This window comes from Acomys russatus, chromosome 13 (genome assembly GCF_903995435.1).
Source record: "Acomys russatus chromosome 13, mAcoRus1.1, whole genome shotgun sequence".
Lineage (NCBI taxonomy): Eukaryota > Metazoa > Chordata > Mammalia > Rodentia > Muridae > Acomys > Acomys russatus.
Genome location: NC_067149.1, coordinates 62,538,405 through 62,560,698, shown reverse-complemented (window position 1 = coordinate 62,560,698; position 22,294 = coordinate 62,538,405). Strand labels below are relative to the sequence as shown.

General features: G+C 39.3%; 1 protein-coding gene across 1 annotated transcript in view; it reads left to right on the top strand.

Annotated features, from left to right (window-relative positions):
* Plcz1 (phospholipase C zeta 1) overlaps positions 1–22,294 on the top strand; it is a 65,713-nt gene that overhangs the window by 21,685 nt on the left and 21,734 nt on the right. Inside the window, exons 5-10 of the mRNA XM_051154632.1 lie at positions 1,926–2,070; positions 4,753–4,902; positions 7,731–7,970; positions 10,489–10,645; positions 13,834–13,950; positions 15,458–15,630. Coding sequence (XP_051010589.1) covers positions 1,926–2,070; positions 4,753–4,902; positions 7,731–7,970; positions 10,489–10,645; positions 13,834–13,950; positions 15,458–15,630 — 982 coding nt within the window. The remainder of the gene's footprint in view (positions 1–1,925; positions 2,071–4,752; positions 4,903–7,730; positions 7,971–10,488; positions 10,646–13,833; positions 13,951–15,457; positions 15,631–22,294) is intronic.

Sequence of the window (22,294 nt, the reverse complement as noted above, 5' to 3'; positions counted from 1 at the left end):
TGCTGGCATCACAGTCCTCCCCTCCCCCTCTTCGTGCTATTACAAGATGAGTCTAGCCTTTTTTTACTCTCTCGTGTTTGAATAAAGTGACTCTTGGTAGAAGGGGTCTATGCTGTGCGTGGTAGCATGGTGAGGAACATTTCTGTATGTACCTCTGTGTCATCAGCTTAAATCTCATCACCATGCCCACTGTTGCCACCAATACCATTTCTGGACATCGCTAGACATCTTGCGGGGCTCAACACACCTCCACCTGAGAATCAGTCACCTAGAAAAAACAGGTGTCATAAGACACATAAGACACTTCTGGAAGTGTGTAAGCCATCAGGCTTTTCTCTGCAGAGAGAGTAGTTGTACGCTTAGGCAAGAGAATTGCTTCAACCCACTCCCAAATGAGTGGGTATCTTCTAGGACTCTGAAGCTTCCACTCAGCATGATTTTATATAGCTTTGTCTCCTCCAAGGATGTAATTTAGTTGTGTCTGTTTTTCTTTTCTTCTTAGGCACCAGGGCTCCTGTCCTTTTCTCATCTGAACACAAAACACTGATGAATCGTTGATTCTGTACCAGACAGTTTTTATGAGAATGCAGCTTCTCACTCTAATGGAACTCAGGGCCTAATGAACAGCGGACACTGTGGGAGTCCACCAATTGCGGTGGACAGAACCTTTGTACTGTGTCTCTGGCACTAGCTTTAGCATGTTAGCCCACAGTCATGAGATGGACACAGGAAAACAAAAGAAGGAAGGTGTAAATGGTTCAAAGCAAGTGTATATGCCTTGAAATAAAGGCATCCTATTTCTATTATGCACATTTGAGTGACTCTTTGTAATCCCGAGGATTGAGCTAAATCTTTGTGCAGTTTAGGAACGCATCCTACCACTGAGCTGCATCCCCATCGCAGTAAAACAGTTTTCATAATTAAATTGAGAAATTGTAGTAAACTCTGGTAAAAGCCAAACCTATTTCACACTGACATAAAATGAGTGTCCAGAGCTGTCCGCTCTGTTTGCACACATTCACCCTTATCAAGTCAGGAGAAAATCAGAATGCAATCTACTCCAGTTTCCACAGTTTAGATAGAGGTATATGTTTATTAAAGTGCCAGTCTCTCTCTGAGTAAGAACACTTAAAATCCATTTAAACCCAGTGGGTACAACCTACTTCAAAAGCCCAAAATAGAATTTACGTGTAGCTCAAGAAGCCGATTTATTTGATAGATGGAAAATCAAATCAGTTTTAGATCTGAGCAGAAGTGGGATATATTTTCCTTAGTTTGGAGAAAGCTGTGAAATTGGTGCATTCTGAAAATGTCACTCAAAATTTTCTCCAAAGAGACTGTGAGTCAAAGCAACACAGATGAGTCAGTATGCAGGCTTCCTGCTTTGTATGGTTGGATCAACATTCAAGCATGTTTGCTGGGATGTCAGGCTCACTCTATTTCATGTGCTGTGGCCATGACTTCTCTTTCCTTCTTCCTCTACTTACCATGCTATTCACCACCCCACCCTCCAAAACTTGGCGTGATGAAAAGAATCAGAATTTTACTAATGTATTTTATTGTTTCCAGATGGCTTTGTATATTATCACATTACCAGAATGACAAAGTCAACAGTAGTAGTACCATTAGCAATACTGTTCGGGTTGGGGGCAAAAGCTTCAAAGCCATCTTTTTGCCCTTGGTATATATAAGCTTTGTAAAGAAAACAATAAGGAGAAAAATGTTTGACTAAGGAGGACAAGATACCATTTGTATGACACAAAGACAGTGTTTCTACTTTATAAGGTTGCAAGTTTCTAGGATTTGAAATTTTTCTTTATTACAGATTGGCTTATATATTTATTTTACAAGTCTGAATATTTTGACCTTATTCTACCCATGGTTCACGGTCTAGGTATGACACTCTTTTGCCTAACTTTTGCTAGTGCCCTCGTGAAAGGCTGCCGCTGCCTGGAAATCGACTGCTGGGACGGAGCCCAGAATGAGCCTGTTGTGTACCATGGCTACACTCTCACCAGCAAGCTTCTCTTCAAGACTGTTATCCAAGCTATAAACAAGTATGCCTTTATGGTATGTGTATAGTCATTGAAACAGTTTACTGAACCCAGATTCTGTACAGGGAGGCCTGACTTTCAATTTGTGATTTTTAAAATTGTGAGCTGTGATAGATAGCAGAATCCATGTGGTATTTAGTAGCTAAAGATAGATTTATCAAAGTGAAAGGCAGTGAATGATGGTCATGGAAATTCTTGTTTAATCTTGCATGTATAAGGGTGGATGTGTGCATGCATGTGTGTGTGTTGTGTTGTGCTTAAAATGTATTTATTTCTCTTATTGTTATGGACCCAAAGTTTGAGATATACTGATTTAGACAATATGAACATTTTACCCATGCCCAAATATTTTACTTTTAAGACAAATATAAAATGTGTCAGCAGTCCAACACTTCAATTGCTAACATTATTTACAGCTACAATGGTGATAACAAATAGTGTTCTGATGTGCATTTTGGAATTTAAATTGACTAGTTCATTATTTATAGATGGAAAGATCTAAATTTCAGTAGAACTATATTCACTTTGCAAGTATGATCTGATTTGGACTTATTTTAGCAATCTCTTGTGAAATGTTTAAAGGGCTTTTGAGTATTACTTTTACTTGACTTCATTTTCTAAGCTTGCTAATTTTAGATGGTCAGTTTTGAAAATTTAATATGGTCGATAACTTTTGAATTGTAGCTGTTGTGTATTCAAATGGATTTAACTAAATTCTCCTCAATAATTATGTAATAAATAAGTACACAAAAGAGAAGAAAGAAAACCTATAGGTTAAATAAACACAATGTTCCCCTGGGACTATATCAGCTAATCTGTCAGCAGGAACAGGAAGTCACATCATTGTATTCATTTCTCGTCCACCATGCGCACCAGAGTGACTCTGTAGTCAGCTCCATCATGCCCACTTGCAAAGATTTTTCAGAACAAAAGCTTGACCCCATTGTTGACTCCCAAGGCCTCCCAGGACTAGTGTTCTGTGGCTGCTGCTTTCCTGCTGTTCTGGGTTTGCTTTGTTTTTCAGGTACATCTATAATCTTTTTTACCTAAAGCTCCCTTTGTCTAAAATGCTCTTCCTCAATGTTTGACTGACCTGTAGCCCTTAATTTAGGATAACTAGATACTGCAAGACAATATACACAGTCTTAAAATTCAAAGTTCTCAAAAGCATGTAAAAGTCTAAATTTTCTAAGACCCCAAAGAACAGATGAACAAATGGACAAGGAAAGGAAGTGATGGGTTGGTGAGGTGACTCTGTGTAAAGGTGCTGCCCACCAAGCCTGACAAACTGAGCTAGATCCCTGAACCCACATAGTGAGAGGAGAAAACAGACTCTTCAAGTTGTCCTCTGGCTTCTACGCATGTGCCATGGTAAGGGTATGCACGTGAATGTATGTGTGTGCACACACACTCAATAAGTATAAAAAACTAGATCAATAAAAGACATTAAAATTATGAAGGAAGAAATTAAATTTTCCCTATCTTCAAGTGACACGATAATAAATGCAACCTCCCCAAATTCTATAAGCAACTCTCAGATCTAATAAATGGAGTCAGTAAATTTATAGAGTACAAAAATCTGAGTAAATAAATAATAACATTTTTATAAAGAAATGATTTAACTGAAAGTGAAATTTAAAAGGAAATACCATTTATGGTAAATAGCGTAAAATACTCGGATGGTGCGTGCGTGTGTGTGTGTGTATGGGTGTGTGTGTGTGTGTGTGTGTGTGTATGGGTGTGTGTGTGTGTATGGGTGTGTGTGTGTGTGTGTGTGTGTGTGTGTGTGTGTGTGTGTGTGTGTGGGTGTGTGTGTGTGTGTGTGTGTGTGTATGGGTGTGTGTGTGTATGGGTGTGCGTGTGTGTGTGTGTATGGGTGTGTGTGTGTGTGTGTGTATGGGTGTGTGTGTGTGTGTATGGGTGTGTGTGTGTGTGTGTGTGTGTGTGTATGGGTGTGTGTGTGTGTGAATATAGACCAAGTACAATGATGTACATGTGTAAAAGTGTCACAATGAACCCCATTACTTTGTTAACTAAGCATATTCCCTGTGCCTTTGGGGGACTTTCAGCATCTAAAGTCTCCCAGGCAAGTTTTCTTCCCATAAATTTCCCTGCGACAGTGTCTGTGGTGGTATGTACAGCTGCGCAGCCTTTGGAGGGGATAGGGTTGAGCATTAAGTGTTGAACCTAGGGTCTTGTGAACGCTTTGCAATGATGCGATCACTGAGCTATAGTTCCAGCTCTGGTTTCACATTTTATTTTAGGACAAGGTCTCACTTAGCTGTCCAAGCTAGCCTTAGGCTCTTTAGACCAGGCTAGTCTTGGCTGTGGGCTCTTCTTCCCTCAGTCTCACAAGGAGCTGGGACTACAGGCCTACGCCTCCAGGCCTGGTTTTTCAATTTCTTGCTACTGAGTCTATGTCATTTCTTTCTAAGGACCTGATAGAACTTATTGAAATAATTTCCCAGTGATGGTGTTTCAGGCTTTGCTCATACTTTCGAGGCAAAGCAAAAACACTCCTTTTTACATTGGGTTTTTAAGCCTTTACTTTGTCGGATGCTAAGGTAATTTTCAGTTTAAAGCATGCCTATTTTGCAAAGAACGTCGAAGATGAATTTTTAGATAAATGTTTAGATGAATTGTATTAGGACAATTTAAAACCCCTGGTGAGTAACCATAGCGATGGTTCATATTCTAGATGTCTGAGTACCCCGTGGTGCTCTCTTTGGAGAACCACTGCTCCCCTGGCCAGCAGGAAGTGATGGCTGACATTCTGCAGAGTACCTTTGGAGACTTGCTTCTCTCAGACATGCTTGACAAGTTTCCAGACAGCCTACCGTCTCCAGAGGTAACGTTTTGCCTGAGAAGCTTAGATGAAGGAAAAAAGTGAAATAAAAACAAAAAACAAACCATGGTCACCTTTGCACGTAGCTTATATACCAGCACAGATGCTTGACTTTGACTCTTTCACAGAAAAGCTGCTTTCACTATGTGTTGCCCGAGGAATGTTCTGTTATGTCAGTGAAGAAGGAGACTATGTAAACAAGAAACATTTGTAGAATCTGGTGGCTTTTGCTAATTGTCAACTTGACAGAGTCTCTATCACCTCGGGGGCTCGGACTCTGGGTATGCCTGTGAGCGATTGCCTTGCTTGCATTAACTAATGTGGGGAGATTTATCTTGACTGTGAATGGAACCTGGGCTGTCTAACTGCCAAGAAAAGCTGAGCGTCGGTGAGCATGCGCCCAGCGCTCTCTGTTCCTGACTACCGACGCAACGTGGTCCGACTCCTACTGTGGTGGACTGGAGCATGGAACTGTGAGCTGAGAGAGACCCTTTCTCCCTTAAGTGGCTTTTGTCAAGATAGCTGGATCAGCAACAGGAAAAGTGATAGATGTAAAACCCACCTTTTGATTGTGTACTTCCCTTCATCCGCGGGTCCAAACTACAAAGGCATTGTAATAAAAAAAAAAAAAATCCAGGAATTTGATATATTTCGTAGACAAAATATTAAGATGGAGGTGAGGCGCCTTTGTTGTAAACAGGATCCATACTCAAATATCAATGAACAGGGGGTAAATTTCCCCCCTTTTAGTCAGCCCCTCAGATGTCCCTCTGTCTGTCTTCTCTTCCGCCTGCCGTAGAGAGCTGTTCATTCCGGTCATCTCACGCCTTCCTACTGACTCATCCAAACTGGCTCTATGTCAGAACCCACGTGATCCGTTTCCCCAGCAGCAAGGCTTCTCTGTATTTTCCTTCCCTTAAGATGCTCACTTATGTTCCGATATTATGGCAAGCATGTATGCAGTGATCTGCTCTCTCAAACTCAAGATCTTACCACTTATTCTAGTCTTCACTGACTGACACACCACCTCAAATGTCGTTAATAAGTGAACTTTCTTTTCCCTAAGTAGTGATATTCTAACAATCAATATTTGAGTTTTGAGGTATCTACAGTTCTGGTAATGTAGCATTATTATTTCTGGTATTTGAATATTTTTCCTCATCTGTATGAGTGAGGATTTAAAAAAAAAAAAAGAAAGTGCTTGTATAATAAAACTGACACAGAATACAAATTAATGAGTAGGAATATCATGACTCTTTTACCTCTGAGGAATGCTCAAAGACTAAGTACATTCTGCTGTGACATAACATGTGAGGACTGCTGCAAAATGCTGGACATAAATTACCAACGATGCAGCTCAAAGCTATGATCCAATTCTGGAAAACTTTTGACAATTTTCTCTAAATATTGTCTTCTCTTAGCATGTCTTTTATGTTTTTTTCTTTTTCTCTCTTTTGTTGTTTCTTTTGCATTCCACTCGGTGGCTTTCACTGACGGTTTGGCTTCCACACAGTAAGGAGGAGGTTTCTGAGGGATCAATGTGGAATTAGAGAAAAAGTCCTTTTTATTATGTTGGGTTCAGTCTTCAGTGTGAGAGATAATTACCTAGGAAGTTGCTAACTTAGCTTTATTCAAGCCTGACGACTTAAGATTTAACAAGCTTTTATTGAAACTTTAACCCCAAATCCATAGATCTCAACAAAGGTCTACACAGTTTGGATAGCCATTCTAAAGCTGTATAGATTCACACTAGAGCTTACACTTTCACTGTTATATGTTTTATGTAGTTTTCCACCACTAAAAAGCACGAAAATCTGCAACAGAGTTAAAACTAGAAAAATAAATCAGCTTTGTATCCTCATTCGTGATTCAGGTGTCCAGCGGAGAGTGGGAAGAGGTAAAGACGATGTGATGAGGAAGGACTGAATGTAGGTTATAGACATTTGAGCCATGAAAGACCATTTAAGATTTTGACTTCTTGATTATGAAGTCCATCCCCCAAATGTGTCTCTTTAGGAAGCACCCTTTGTAGTCCTTCTGGCTTTGGGCACAGAATACATTTTGGTAAACTTCACATTAGAGAGTAATGGCAGGGCCACCATCAAAGAGAAGAATCAAATGTGAGGTTGATAGAAGGAAGAGAGACTATGGTCTCCTTACAGAGACTTCAGAACACTTTCTTCAGTATTGTATGTGGCATAGCAGGTGCTCAAACATACCAATGAATTTTTTTTTAAAGCGTGGAGATAACTGAGTAATGTATCAGAAGGCTTTGAATTCAAGCTGAATACCTCTCCTTGATGGTGGTAAACTTTGTCACATCTGCGATTTGATGGACTGAAATACTAGGTTGATTACAACTGAAGAGGCTTTAGTAAGTTTTTAGTGCAACCCCTATTAGATGTCAGTCAGACAGGATGATGGGCGTTTTTGTATACCTGATCCCATCGGATGCTTTTAATGTTAGGTGGAAGTATTGTGTCTACTGTGAAAAGCTGTAACTGTTTAACTTCAGTAATGTGACAGAAAATTTCTATGTGTATACATGCCTTCTCCAACCTATTTCAAATTTAACAATTTGTGAAATATACAAAAAGACCACTAATAGTAAATCCCCATCATAGTAGGCTTATTTTAGGCTAAATTATGGTCAGTACCGTAGTACTACTGGTTTCTGACGAGCATGAGTAATGTCCCACCATACCCTGCTACTGTAGGTGAATTTGTAGACACATCCCCAGCTCCTCTTTACTGTACATGTTGGGACACTTCTCAAGGTCACAGTGATGGTTTGCCTGTAAATCTGTCTCATTTCCAATTGTTTTTTATAGGCACTAAAATTCAAAGTATTAGTGAAAAATAAGAAAATAGGAACCTTGTTGGAAACCCGTGAGAGAATAGGGACTGACAAGCAGGGCCAAGTGCTGGAGTCACAAGAGGATGTGTACGAAGATGATGACGAAGAATCATTAAAGGAGCCAGAAACACGAGGTGATTTTTTATTACGGGTCAAGCAAGAAAAGGAGACAGACCTCTCAATCCTGGCCAGAGCAACAGCTGCCAAGAAAAAGGTGAAAACAGGTTGTTTTGTTTGTTTGTTTGCTTTTGTTTTTGTTTTGTTTTGTTTGGGAAAGTGATCAAAATTTCCAAATGTTGTTGGTGAAGAGCTGAAATACGTTTACATGAGGGAGTCAGCTTCCTCATAACGAAAACAAGAGTCCAACTTAAAATCTTACTTGGAAAGACGTTGACAGTGGACAACAGCATTTTCAATCTATCTCTTTTTGTGGTAGCCTTTCCTAAAATACTTTCACTGTAGTAGACAGTTTACTACGAGCTGTTAGATAGTAGGCATTGCACAGAGCTGAAATAATGCTGAGGTTAGCAACACAGCTTCTCTGCTCTGTAATAGAGACAGAGGCAAGAGAGTCAGAGTTAATTCTGCACAGCAGTATACATATCCGTATTGCATTAAAATGCATGTATTGTGTTATATGCTACCAGCCAGCTGGGTTAACAGAGATGAGAACTTATTTCCCCCTCAAACGAACAGTTCATGGAAAGAAATCTTAACGAGGAATGTCTTGATGTTGTGTTTCCAACCAGACAGCCTGAACTTTGTGTATCTTTGGTCCTACTTTCTCTGTATTTGGGGAACATTATTACAAAACAAAGCTTTGTTTTCTTTACAAGATCAAACATAGTACATGCCTCTGTACAAAACCATTTTGTGTTGCATGTCTGCTATGATCTGTCTCTTTGCACCAACTGCTGGTGTGGTCAGCTCTGACTGGGGAGACTCTTGGCATGATTTGTATTTAAACACACAAAAGCCACATGTGTTAGGAATTTGTCCATTTTTATAGATTTTTTCTTTTGAATGTATGTTTTCAAAGCATTTCCCCCTAATCCTTTGTGGCTCACCAAAATCTGTTGTTCTCTCTTCATCTCTATTTCTGATATTGATATTCTCTCTCTCTCTCTCTCTCTCTCTCTCTCTCTCTCTCTCTCTCTCTCTCTCTCAGTTTGAATAGAGATTTGTTGATCTTGTTAATCTTTTTCAAAGAACCAACTTTTTGCTTGATGGGTTCTGGATATTGATTCTTAGTTTCCATTTTATCAAATTCTGCCTTTTAAATTAAATAAGTTATCATTATTTTTGGTTGTAGGTCTTTTATAAACCTTTCTTTTTTATCTTTTACATTTTTCACTATTTTGTAACTTCGTAATGAACTCAGTGTGTTTAGATCATACTGGCTCCATGTTTCCCTTCAGCTCCTCTCATTGCTCCTACATACGTGCTCCTTCTTAGTGAATTCTTCTTCCTCCTCCCTCCTTCCCCTTCCTCTTCCTCCTCTTTCCTCCCTTCCCTCTTCCTCCTCCTCTCAGTGCAACTTGTGATGCTTGTGTGTTCATCTGTGTGCTTATGGGTATAGGACAACCTGCCATGAGCCACACTACTGAAGAAAACTGACTTTCTTTCCTCCAGTGACCCTCCACTACTAATAGACTCTGAGGGGCCCCTTCCACTCCTTCGTAGAATTCTGGATGGCTTGATCTTGTGCAGGCAACCTGCTGAGTCATGAGTGCAGTGGCTCTGCTATATCCAGAGAACACTACTCGCTGACAGTCTTCCCTGACCTCTGGCCCCAGTAACCTTTCTGCTTCCTCTGCTGCGCTATTCCCTGAGCCTTGCAAGGATATATTATATAGATGCCCTATTTTTCTTTGATCTTTGTTATTTCTTGATACCCACTGTCTTTGAGCTAGAGATCATTATACTAGTGAGACCATCCAGACTCTGAAAGGCAAATGCTGCACATTCTTTTTGATGTGGGAATCAACATTTATATATATATATACACACACACACATACACAAAAGTAAGAAGAGGCTGACTAGATGTAATAAAGAGCTATAAAGGACTGAGATGAGATAAGAGAAGATAGGGGCATCCATGTGACATGAAAATTGAGGAGGGGAGGAACTGGACACAGCCAAAGGGTTCACAGAGAGGACAGTGTGGAAATGGATGCATCAAAGGAAAGCATTATGACATACAGTGTGAGGATGTCATGAGGAAGCATACCATTGTGTGCTAGCTTCAAATATCAACGTGTAGTGTGAGCACGGCCAAGGGGTGTTTTCACAAACCTGAGAAGTGGCTGAGAAAAATGCAGTGGGAGAGCAAATGTCTACCACACAATAAAACTTATCTCAAAATGTCAGAACAAACTGGAACTATGCTCATGCTCTTAGTTCTTACATTTGTAAAATTTGTGAAAATAAGTAAGCTAAGATCTTTGAGGATGAGAAAACAGTAAAAGTTGCTATTCTCAAATTTTAATACACTAACAAGATATTAAATTCAGTCTAGCTCATATGATTATTAAAATGGCCATAAAAATGGTCACCTTGACTTAGTCCAAAGAGTTTTCAAGGAGATAGCTTTAAAAACCTGATCTGTTTTTAAAAATTGTATACACACACACACGCACGCACGCGCTTGCGTATGTATGTGTGTGTTTACAAAATAAAAATTTCAAATGATTAATGTAAAAATGTGAATTCACTGCATTTTATTTTTAGCCCAAGAAGCTGAGAGTAGCTCTGGCACTGTCTGATCTTGTCATTTATACTAAAGCTGAGAAGTTCCGAAACTTTCAGTACTCAAGACTCTATCAGCAATTTAATGAGAATAATTCAATTGTGGAGTATCGAGCTCGAAAACTTTCAAAATTGAGAGGTAAATGCTGACAACACCAAAGGATGAAGCATTTAAATTGGTTCTATTCACTGCTAAGGGGTTAACATGGCTTGGAGGTATTTTGAGTGTATATTCTTACTGAATTTCAATTCACTTATAATAATTTGAAATCACATTTTATTCTTAATATCTATATAAAATTCTTGATATGATATTCTTAAATATATAAAACAACGTATTTTGATTGCATTAAGTTTTATACCATAAAGCTTTCCTATTTAGTGCCTTAATAAATTTTTTTAGACTAGGTATAATTATGTAGTCCTGGCTGACCTGTAACACACTATACAGACCAGATTGGCTTTGAACTCACAGAGATTTTACCTGCCTCTTCCTACCTCATGCCATGATTAAATGTGTGTGCCACCATCCTTGTTTAATTGCCCTTTTTAGGTCACGGCATTTTCATCAAGAGTGTGAGGTATGAACCTTTCTGTGGGCAAACTGTGGTGTGCAGGTTATACTGCACAGTGATAAATGACAGAGCCCAAGCAACAAGCTGAGCCCGCTGAGAAACACTTGGGTTTTCTTGGGAGAAAGTGTAAGCAGAAGCACATTGCAATCTCAGCGTGGCATAAGGCACTTTGTGCTTTGGTGATGTGCCTTTCACAGCAGCCCATCGAATGGGGTAGAATGGAAGAGTAAGCTGTAGGCAACATGAAGGAATACTTTATTTAACCATTAGGGAGAGGGATGGAGAGAGAGTCAAAGGGAGGAAGAAAGGGAGGGAGGGAGAGAGAGAGAGAGACAGAGAGAGAGAGAGAGACAGAGACAGAGACTGATGTGTGGATGTGGATGAATAGACCTGTGCTCATGCAGAATCCAGATGAAGATATCAGGGTCACCCTCTGTCACTCTCTGCCTTCTTCCCTGAAGACAGGGCTTCTCACTGAGACTAGAGCTAGGCTGGGAGCCAGGAAGCCTCAATGATCCACCCCCAGCCCCCCAACTTCCAGCCCTGGAACAGTGCTGAGATTACAGGTTAATGTAGCCATCCTGGGTTTTTATGTGCGTAGTGTGAATCTAAAGTAAAGGCTGCACACTTTTTTGGTGAGAACGCCCACCCACTGGGCCGTCTCCCCAGTTGGAGTTGTGTGTATGTCTTATTACACAGTATGGTCAAGACAGTTGGAATGACCTGCTTTACTGGCATCTGACACCTCAAGGTGTCGGACAGCATTTTTAGATTTATGGGAACAGAAGTAGTGTGTGTAGTAGAAGCAATCACAGTTCTCTCACTCTTAGAGTAAACACAAACACACACACACACACACACACACACACACTTTTTAAAAGAGTGGAGCCCAGATATAGTGCATAGCACCACTATGCCTTGAAGAGAGTAGGATTTTTTTTGTACCCGAAGTAAATTAATTTACTTAATTATAGTAAATAATTAATGATAGTGACAAAGATTTAACTGCATAGATGCCTAGTATTATTAAACTCATCATCATAAACATCACAAAATAAAATCTTGGAATGTTATTAAATGGGATGATTCTTACATTATCCCAGTTAAATTAAAAAAAAGTCACCCAATAAAAGGGAATAAATAATGCAAATCCATCTGAAAAATTAGCATATAAGTAGAAGAGATTCTTAATTGAGTGATGAGATTATATGTAGTTTCATTCCCTCTTTTTAATTTGTTTTCCGGATGTTCCTAGAAAGAACATGAAATGCATTTGTAATAAATTGTGTGTAATTTGTGGTGCTAAATTTCAGAAGCAACAATATGTGACAAGAGTGTGCTAGGCACTTTTTTCATTGCCCCGACAAAATGTCCAACAAGCAGCAACTTCAGGAAGGAAGCCAGAGTGGCTCACGGTTTGAAGAGTCCGTCCTGGCCTGAAAGCATGGTGGCTGTAGCTCCATGGTAGGGGGGACATGAAGCAGCTCTTTACATAAACAAGGACGAGATATAGAAAAATTTCTCATTTCCCCTTGTTATTAATAGTACAAACACCTACGCCATGAGATGATGTCATCCACATTGAGTGGCTCTTCTTCAGTTAATTCTCTGTAGAAATACCCTCCTGGACACATATGTAGATTTGCCTCACTGATGCCCAGGTGTTTCTTAACCTGATCAGGTTAATACTCAGAACTGACCATCACGGAGACCTTCATGACCATTCACGTGTCACTATGTAGATGTGAAACCCTAAGTCCCGAGTGTGCATGCTGACTTATGGATAGACCTCCTGTGGAGCACAGAGGAAGCATGACAACATTTTGTTTTTAAATTAGCAATGCTTATTAAAAAAATACTACTTATGACAAGGAGGAAAGGGTTCTTTCCCATTAGCATTTACCATGCGTTATACATAGCAATCACTTCCTCTGACGAATGTTGTCATACTGGTAGGAATGGTTGTGGCAATGAGATCTATTCAGTGAAAGAAAAAAAAAAAAAACACCCAAGGTATCTGTGTTCAAGAAATCTAAAGGGATGTCAGTCAAATGGTGAGGGATACAAATTAGTTTTTAATCCCATGTCACTTAGAACATAGACAAGCAGAAATACACAGAGTGTGTATAGGTTACATATACAGGCATGCATATGTACATGTTGCAAGCAGTTAAATATCTCAGCAAAAGAGATATTAGAAATAAAAGTGTTGGGAAGTCATGAGATTGTCAATGGAGAGTTGAAAGCAGAGATGGAATATACATGAAGAAAGAGTAAAGGAAGGATGCTGGGCTGGAGGGCTGGGAGCTAAACCAGACAACTCTAAGGTCCCTCTAAACTGTATAGATCTGTGAGATGAGCACTAAATTAATTTAGCCTCATGTGACTTAAACGTGAGTCCATCTCAATGTGAGAATTGAGCTTAAAAATAAATTGGTAAATGCTGGTTTAAAAACCTTTTATTTTGGAATTTTGTGTATTCGTGAATTAATTTGGAATTAATTTGGGTGTGTGAAAGTGAAATAGTTTCTCAAATAAATAGGGTACATAAGTTCTTCTGTGAAATTATTATAAAATATTATGAATTATTTTGCAAGTATAAATGCATAAGATTCTCTTTTATCTTGTGACTGATAAATGTTTTTGCCAAGGTAATGTATAGAGTTTTCACATATGTGAGTAACGTACAAAGATAGCTTGTTACATTGATTATAGTACTTCAAAAGTTTTTATTCCATTTTTCTTTCTGTAGCCCATGAGTTTATTTTCCACACCAGGACATTCATCACTAGAATATACCCCAAACGGATGAGAGCGGACTCTTCTAATTTTAACCCTCAAGAGTTCTGGAATGTAGGCTGTCAGATGGGTATGTTGTGTAGGCTGACGAGATGTGTGCGAATGTAAGTAGACATGAGTTTACTGTGTGAGTCAATGGAAAGTTCCAGAAAAGTTTTGGCCCTGGAAGTGGGGTCACGCATTCATGGTAAATCATGATTTCTAGAGCTAAAGCTTTCCCCAAAGGGCTGGAGAGGGCAGATAGAGGCAAAGGTAGGAAGGCCTAGACTATTCCACGGGACTTAATGTCAGAACACGTGTGCTCGAAGGAGAGGGAGACCAGATGGGCAGGAGGGGGACTAAGATCAGGTTCCTTATTCAAGTTAGGCCAAGTCCTCCTCAGTCCAAGTGCCCTCCGATGTTTTGGCTTTACATGAGCTTTGACATTCACAGCCTCACAGGGCTGGTCGTTACTCCATGAGATCGTCTCCTTGTTCCTAACCGAAGAGCAGTTATGGCACCATCACCAACCACTCAGTGTCAGGGCTCCTTCTTTGTCTCCTGTACTGTCGGGGCAGATGCTTGCATCCGGTCTGAGGAGATGCGGGAGTGCGGTCAGGTGGGATGGGGAGGGCTGAGGGAGGACTATATAGCAGGACCACATACCAGGCACTATATAGAGCAGCGCGTCACCTTCTCAGGGGACATATCTACCCCTTGGGCTTGGATATTTGCAATACAGTTCGTGACTCCTCTTCCTTAACAGTATTTACCAGTACTGACCATAGAATCTAAGGCAAGCTCCCGGCCAAGTTTATTTTTATATTCATTGAGTGCTAACTGACATATGCATTGCCATACTGAATGCCAGTTTCATTTCCTCATGCAACGTTGTACAGTAGATGGATATTATGGGGTGCACACCTGTACTCTCAGCACTAGGGGAAGCAAGGGCTTCAGGTGCTTAAGGTCTTCCTTACAAGGAGAGTTTGAATGCAGCCCAGGCTATACCATAGCCTGTCTCAAAAAATCTACCAGCAACCAACAACTATATAATAATTTAGTTTACAAGTTAAATATTACAGTTCACAGGCACACATTAACACAAGCAGTGTCTTAGTGTGGGTTTCTGTTCCTGTGAAGAGACACCAATGAGCACTGCAAATCTTGTAAGGAAAGCCTTTAATTGGGACTGGCTTCTAGCTCAGAGGTTTAGTCCATTGTCGTCATTGTGGAAGCAGGGCAGTATGGTCTTACAGCTGTAGCTCTACATCTGGATCCTCGGGCAGCAGGAACAGAGAACGAGAAACTGGGCCTGGCCTTGAGTATTTGAACCCTCCAACCAAACTCCCCAGGGACACACTTCTCCTAAAAAAGCCACACCTCTTAGTAGTGCCTTTCCCCATGAGCCTCTGGGGCCGTTTTCATTCAAAGCGACACAGCAAGACAGCAATAACATATTTAAAAAACCATGAACTATTAGGTAAGCGATCCATATTGGAATACATGGAGATACGCTGTGTGATGATTTTTGCACACCACTGAACTTAACTTCACTCCCAATATCCTATCAGTGACACAATACTTCTTTCTCACAGTGGCCTTGAATTTTCAAACCCCTGGACTGCCTATGGATTTGCAAAATGGAAAATTTTTGGATAATGGAGGCTCTGGATATCTTCTGAAGCCCGACTTCCTCAGAGATACAACCCTGAGCTTTAACCCAAGTGAAGCAACAGGAAATGGTCACCCAATCACCCTCACAATACGAGTAAGAATAATGACTTGTTCTTTTATTGCTGGTTGTTAAGTAAACTCGGATAGTAGACATTAATATTTCAATTCTACTGATCGGCTCCAATGCCCTTTAAATTCCTGTTAATCTTTCTAGACGCAGTTAATGGGTGCCATTTTGGCATCTTTTTCTGTGTCTGAAAAATTTCTTTCTGTGCATTTTCACATGAATGATTTTCTGCCAGTGAATAGAAATATTGAGGCTAAAACCTTTTCCTCTGAGAGATCTATTTATATTATTCCATTGTATCTCACCATTTAACACTGTGATGGAGTGGTTTGAGTTCAGCCCACTGACGACCTTGTGGACACGCCACTTTTTGTCCCTTAACTTTAAAGAATTTCACCAACAAATTCTAGGAGATATTTCTTTCTCGTTAATCTTTTACCTTTGTAGTGCAGTATTCTTTCCCTGCTTGTCTCTGAACTCTGTTTGATTGCAAATAAAGGTATGGATGGTATGTATATACTTTTTCCTGTATTCATCTTCAGTGTCTGTTAATATGTTATAATCTTAAAATGGTCTCATTTTCCCCCTGAAGTTTGGGAGAACTCTTAACATTTCTTCCCTTCATTGATGCATTGATGATTCAAACGCTATATTTAATTTTTAAAAATTTATTTATTTATTTATGTGTGTGTGTGTGTGTGTGTGAGAGAGAGAGAGAGAGAGAGAGAGAGAGAGAGAGAGAGAGAGAGAGAGAGGAGAGAAAGAGGAGGGGGGAGGAGAGAGGAGAGAGTGCAGGTGGCTGTGGAGTCCAGAAGAGGGCATCAGATCCCCCAGGAGCTGGAGGTATTGGTTGTAAACTGCCCATCTTGGATGCTGGAAATTGAACTCTGTAATAACAGGACTTGCATTTTACTGCTGAGCCATCTTTTCAGACCCTCATCTCTGACTTTATTTTCATTTAATATAGATGTGTACTTTTTTTCTCTTACACTTTTAGTCTCCAATAGCCAATTACCTCATGTTGTTTCCTCTTTATTTCTATCTTCACCCAGACCCTCCCAGTTCTCCCACCTCATTACTTCATTTTTTTGCTTCATCGTTTCCTGTACAATTTCATTATAGCAAAAGTGGCTGTCTCCATTAGCACAGACTTTCCCTCATTCTCTATGACCCAAATGCAATGTTTATTTACTTTTTAAAATGTCACTGAACCTTTAAAAAGGTCTGGTTGCATTTTTCTCTCCACTTAATTTACAAACCACTCCTTTAGGCTGTACCTCCACCTATATAGTCTGCAACAGGAAGATTTCTTGGCTAATGAATTGGGTAGTGCCTCCTTGGAGTGCCTTTGGAGTGCTTCCTTCTGTGTAACTAGTTGCTCCTACAGCCATAGGCATCATCTCAGAAGCTCTCCTGGGATTTTGGTCGGTGATCTTGCTGTTTCTAGCTGAGACTTTGCAAACCATTGAGTGGCCTCTTGATTTTCACTCCTGGCTGCACTGCTTGAAATTCTGGAGTTCCCAGAATATACTTCAGCTACAATTTCTACACACCATTGGCATAACACTACATGGCTTGGGAGCCCACCCTCATTTGCTTCAGGCCTTAGCCATTTAATCCCAGAGAATTATGGGAGATTTTATGAGTTGTTTTCCAGAAATGCATTTGAAGGACAAGAGAGACAAAAAGTGGATGGGGAGGAAATGAATTGGGCTGGACAGAAACAGTGCTAGTTAGGTACATAGCCGGCTTTGCTCCTGCTCTAGGATGCTGTGACACTATAATCCAGTCAGAGTAGACAGCTCAAAATCACCTACAACAGGGGCTACAAATATTGATTAGCTGATACTTTCTGGCACCTGGAGAAGTATTATTGACCACAGAGCTTCGTTTACAAGGGCATTGTCACATTGGTCTCCTTTCTGCATCTTTTAAAATAGTTGATTCAGTGAAAAAAAGTGGATTTAGCCACTCCTAAGAACCCTTCATAGCATACTCAAGACTTTTTTAGTCCTGAATTCATTATCTGTCTGCCATGGGAATCTGTTTCACTTTCATTGATGGATTCCTTTTTCTGTAACTACTCCTAAAATATTTATGTTGCAAAAAGCTTTTTCTAACCCTTGTTACAGACTAATGATTCTGCTTACATCCTCTTATGCAAAGGCTCATGATTCTAACCACCAGTAAGGGTCAAATCTTTAACCTGACCTCATTTTTCAGAACCTGAAGTATATTTTAAACAGTCTACCAGCATCCACACCTGTTAAATCACTATCCTGTCAAACTGAAAACATTTAAACCTAACATCCTTCCTAGTCAATCTCCTTTAAATATTTTATTGGGACATCAATGAGTGGTGCTATTCACCTGACCAGCTCAGACCAGAAAACAGGGTGGTATCATTACCTTTCTCCTTCTCTTTGCATTTTATCCATCCAGAGTCTACCAGTCCACTCCACATCTTCATGATTCACTCCCTTGGTCTAAGCAGCTTTGCTGCTGTCCTGTTTCAGGAACTCATTAGTCATCATGAGGTCTCTTCTTTTGACTTCTTAAACATGTCCCAATTAGCCATGTGACGGTTAGTTTTAATTTGTCATCTTTAGCTAGTCTGGAATAACCTGGGGGAAAAACTCTCAGTGAGATGTTGTTTGGATTAGATTGATCGGGGCATGTCTTTGAAAGATTTTCTTTTTAAGAATGTTTTATTTTACATGAATGAATATTTTGTTGTTATATATCTATGCATCCCTTAAGTTGCTACAGTGAGGACCTCATTAGTATTTAACATTTCGTTTCTGTTTCCAGGTACTCTCCTAGTCAAGGCTTGGCTTTCTTCTATCTATCTGGCCTTACCTTTATTCTGTAACTATGACTAGGATTTACTTCATTGAAATTGCAGCCTTTCCCCCCAACCCTTATTGTTCACTTTCCCACTGAATTCTCATTCCCCTCTTCTCTCTCCTCTCTCCTCTCTCTCTCTCTCTCTCTCTCTCTCTTCTCTCTCTCTCTCTCTCTCTCTCTCTCTCTCCCCATCCTTTAGACAAGGTCTTTACTGTGTAGCCATGGCTGGCTCGGAACATCTTATCTAGGCCAACCAACCAGTCTTGAGCTTGTATAGACCTGCTGCTGCCGCCTCCCAGCTTTGACATCAAATTTAGATGCTATGACTTGACTGACTCATGACTTAAAAATCTTCACTTTTTGGAAACTTTTTTTTCTTGGTTGTGCTTCTTTTTACAGTTTCCTTCTGTTTTCATCACAGCAGATGCAGGTACATATTATAACACTTAGCACACAGTATTATAATTATTTTCTTGTCAGTATTCCCCAGTTGTCTAGGGATCCTTTAAGGACAAGGGTGCTGCTCTGCTCAATCCTAGTTGACAGGATCTGACATAAAACACATGCTACATATGTGGAAGTTAATTGAATGAGTGACATCTGTCGCATGCTGGGAACAGTACGGAGAGCATCTGCACCGCCTTGTTGGAAATGAAGTTTCAAGGGAGTTTGTGCGCCACAGATGCTGACGAATATTCTGGGCTTGTACTCCGAGAATCTCATGATGAGGTGTTAGGTGGCTTGGAGTCAGACAAGTTAGTGATTTTCCTTGGAAGCAGCCACCATGGGCATGTGTGTGAGCTCTCCCTGCGTGGTTATTCTAAGGAGCTTTGTAGTAGGTTACTTTAGTCTCATGGGTTATGGGAATGCAATTTGGAAACCAGAAGGCTTGGATTTACTGTAACCTTCCTTGAGTCCTTGATGAAGACAGTCAAATTTTTAGTTTATCTGTTACCTGAGAACTGAAAGTTTTGGTCTAGCTCATACTCTTCCCTTCCCTTCCCTTCTCTTCCCTTCCCTTTTTCTTCCTCTTCCCCTTCCCTTTCTCTTCCTCTTCCCCTTCCCTTCCCCTCTCCCCTCCCCTCTCCTTTGCCCTCTTTTCTTTTTCTCTTCTCTTCTCTTCTCTTCTCTTCTCTTCTCTTCTCTTCTCTTCTCTTCTCTTCTCTTCTCTTCTCTTCTCTTCTCTTTTCTTTGGCATAGAGTATACAAAGCTGAACCAGCTCCTTTTTGGAAAGGCTCTTTCCCACAGAGCTGATAATGACCTGGCCTGCACTCACATTTGGGAGTATGTGGTCTGCTTCCTAAACATGCAGATATCTAACTGAGCTGAAAGGTTTCTGCCTCAGGGATACAGATCACTGAATATCTTATTACCTTAGTGGGTACCTGATGTCATACTGTGTGGGTTTAGGACAGGAGAAGCTACACACCAAAGCATTCTCCCCACCCCTGCCTTCTATTCTGCTCCTCTCTTTTTTAAATAAGTAATTATTGACATATAAACATAATTATCTCCAGTAATTGAAACTGTGCTTCAATTTTCATAATTGCATCTTTAGGCTTATAATTTCTTTGTTATTTGAGAATTTAATACACACCTTATAATGTAATTCTTCTGCTTAGTTCCATGCCACATTTTTTAATTGGTTGGTTGTTTATGTGTTGCTTAGTTGCATTTTGTTTGTTTGATTTTTTTAGTTCTTTGTAGATACTCTATGTCAGATGTAATGCTGATAACATTTTTATTTCTCATTCTGTAGGCTGTCTTTTCAGTTTGATGATGATGCCCTTTGCTGTATGGGGCCCTTTTAGTTTCATGAGGTCTCATTCACCAGGAGTTTGTCTTGATGTCTATGTTGTCAGAATTCTGTTTAGAAAATTCTTTTTGTGCCTATAGATGGAAATGTATACTCAACATTTTTCTTTAACAGATTTAAGTCAGACCAGGAAGCATGCAGGATATTATTTCAATTTTTTTTCATATTTGTTGATAATTAATTAAGTCCTAATATTTGATCTTTTTTGGGAGAAAAATCCATGGGCTGCTGAGAAGAATGTATGTTCTTTAGTGTTTGAGTATAGTAGTCTGTGATGTGTTAGGTCCATTTGATTTTTTTTATTTACTTGTTGCCATGATACCCTGTCTACCGGTGAGAGCTGGAATTTAATTCACTCATAACACATGTGTTGGGTTTATCTGTGATTTTAAACATAGTAGTATGTTTTCAATAAAGTTGGGTTAACTTATATTTGGAATATATATGATTAACTTTGTTCTGTCCTCTTGGTGGGTTGTTCCTTTAATGAATATGCAGTGATTGTCCTTGTAATCTCTGATTTTGATTTGAAATGTGCTGTTAGATATTAGAGCATCCATGGCCACACCTGAGGATATCTTTTTTCATCCTTTTATTATAAGATGGTATTTATTGATGATAAGGTGAATTTATTAGAGACAAGAAAAAGATCAGTCTTGTTTTCTCACTTATTCTGCTAGAATGAATCTTTTAGTAACAGGAACTATATTATTGAAAGACAAGTATCTATTCTTGTCATTTTGTTGATATTGTATTGTGTTCTTAGACTTCATTTGATTAACTATCCTGAGTTTTTTGCTTATTTTTTCCCTGTGACCTCTTGGTTTGTTTATCTTTCTCTTCAGAATTAAGTAGTCCTCCTTGTATGCTCTAGGAAGCTGGATTAGCAATCATAAATCCATTTAATCTGTTTTTATCATGTAAAGTTTTAATTTCATCATTATTTTAATGGATAGTTCTGTTGGGTATAATAGTCTGGGTTGACAGTTGTGGTACTTCAGAAATTGGAATACAGTTTTTCTGGTCCTCTGGCTTTAAAATGTTCTGTTGAAAATTCAAGTTTTATTCTGGAGAAACTGGATTTACAAGTGACTTGACCTTTTTTCTCTTACAGTTTTTAATACCTTTTCTTTATTCTCTTTTTAATTTTAACTATAGTATATCATGGAGAGATTGGGAGACTGATTTTTTTTCTGTTGTTGTTTGTCTTGTTTATTTGATGTTGTGTAGGTGTTTGAATGGGTATCTATTTAGATTTGGGCAACCATCTTTGATTTTATTAAAGTATTCTTGGTGATTTTTTTTATAATGCTTTTCTTTTTCTTTTAGGCCTATAACACAAAACTTACTTTATTTTTATTGTGTTCTGTCCCAAACTCCTATGTTTTGTTCACATGCATATTTTACATTTTTATTTACCATTACTGAGTGATCTATTTCCTCTACTTTGTCTTCCAGCCCTGTCTCATTGTTTTCTATCTGTCCTATTCTGTTGGTGAGGTGTTTCACTGAGGATTTTTATTTTTTATTTGACTTACTGAGTTTTTCATTTCTACAATTATTTCAGTTTGTTTTTTCTCTATTCTCAGTCTATGGAATTGAGTTTTTATATATTTGATAGACTTTAGCATTTCATTCACCTCTTTGCTTTTGTCCTTCTTTGAGATGTTTGAACATAGTTATAATTGTTGTTTTGAACTCTTTGTCTGCAGACTCTTCCTGGTCATTTTCACTGAATTCATTACTATAGGACTAGTAATTTTTGGATGGGACACGTTGTCTTGGTTTTTCATGTCACTTTTATTTTTGTTCTGGGGCTTGTGAATCTGAAGTAGTCTGTTAGCTGCAGCTTTGTTTTTGATGTTTCTCATCACTTTTCCTCTATCAGTCTAGACATGTACAGTGCTCAGGACAGGATTAAGTTGTAAGAGGGCTGATCCACTGTTTTCTGTTTTGGAGCTTATATTGAGGGATGTGGGTTCTATCTGTATTCTAAAGTTTGCTAGTACCTGTGTGAATAGATACTA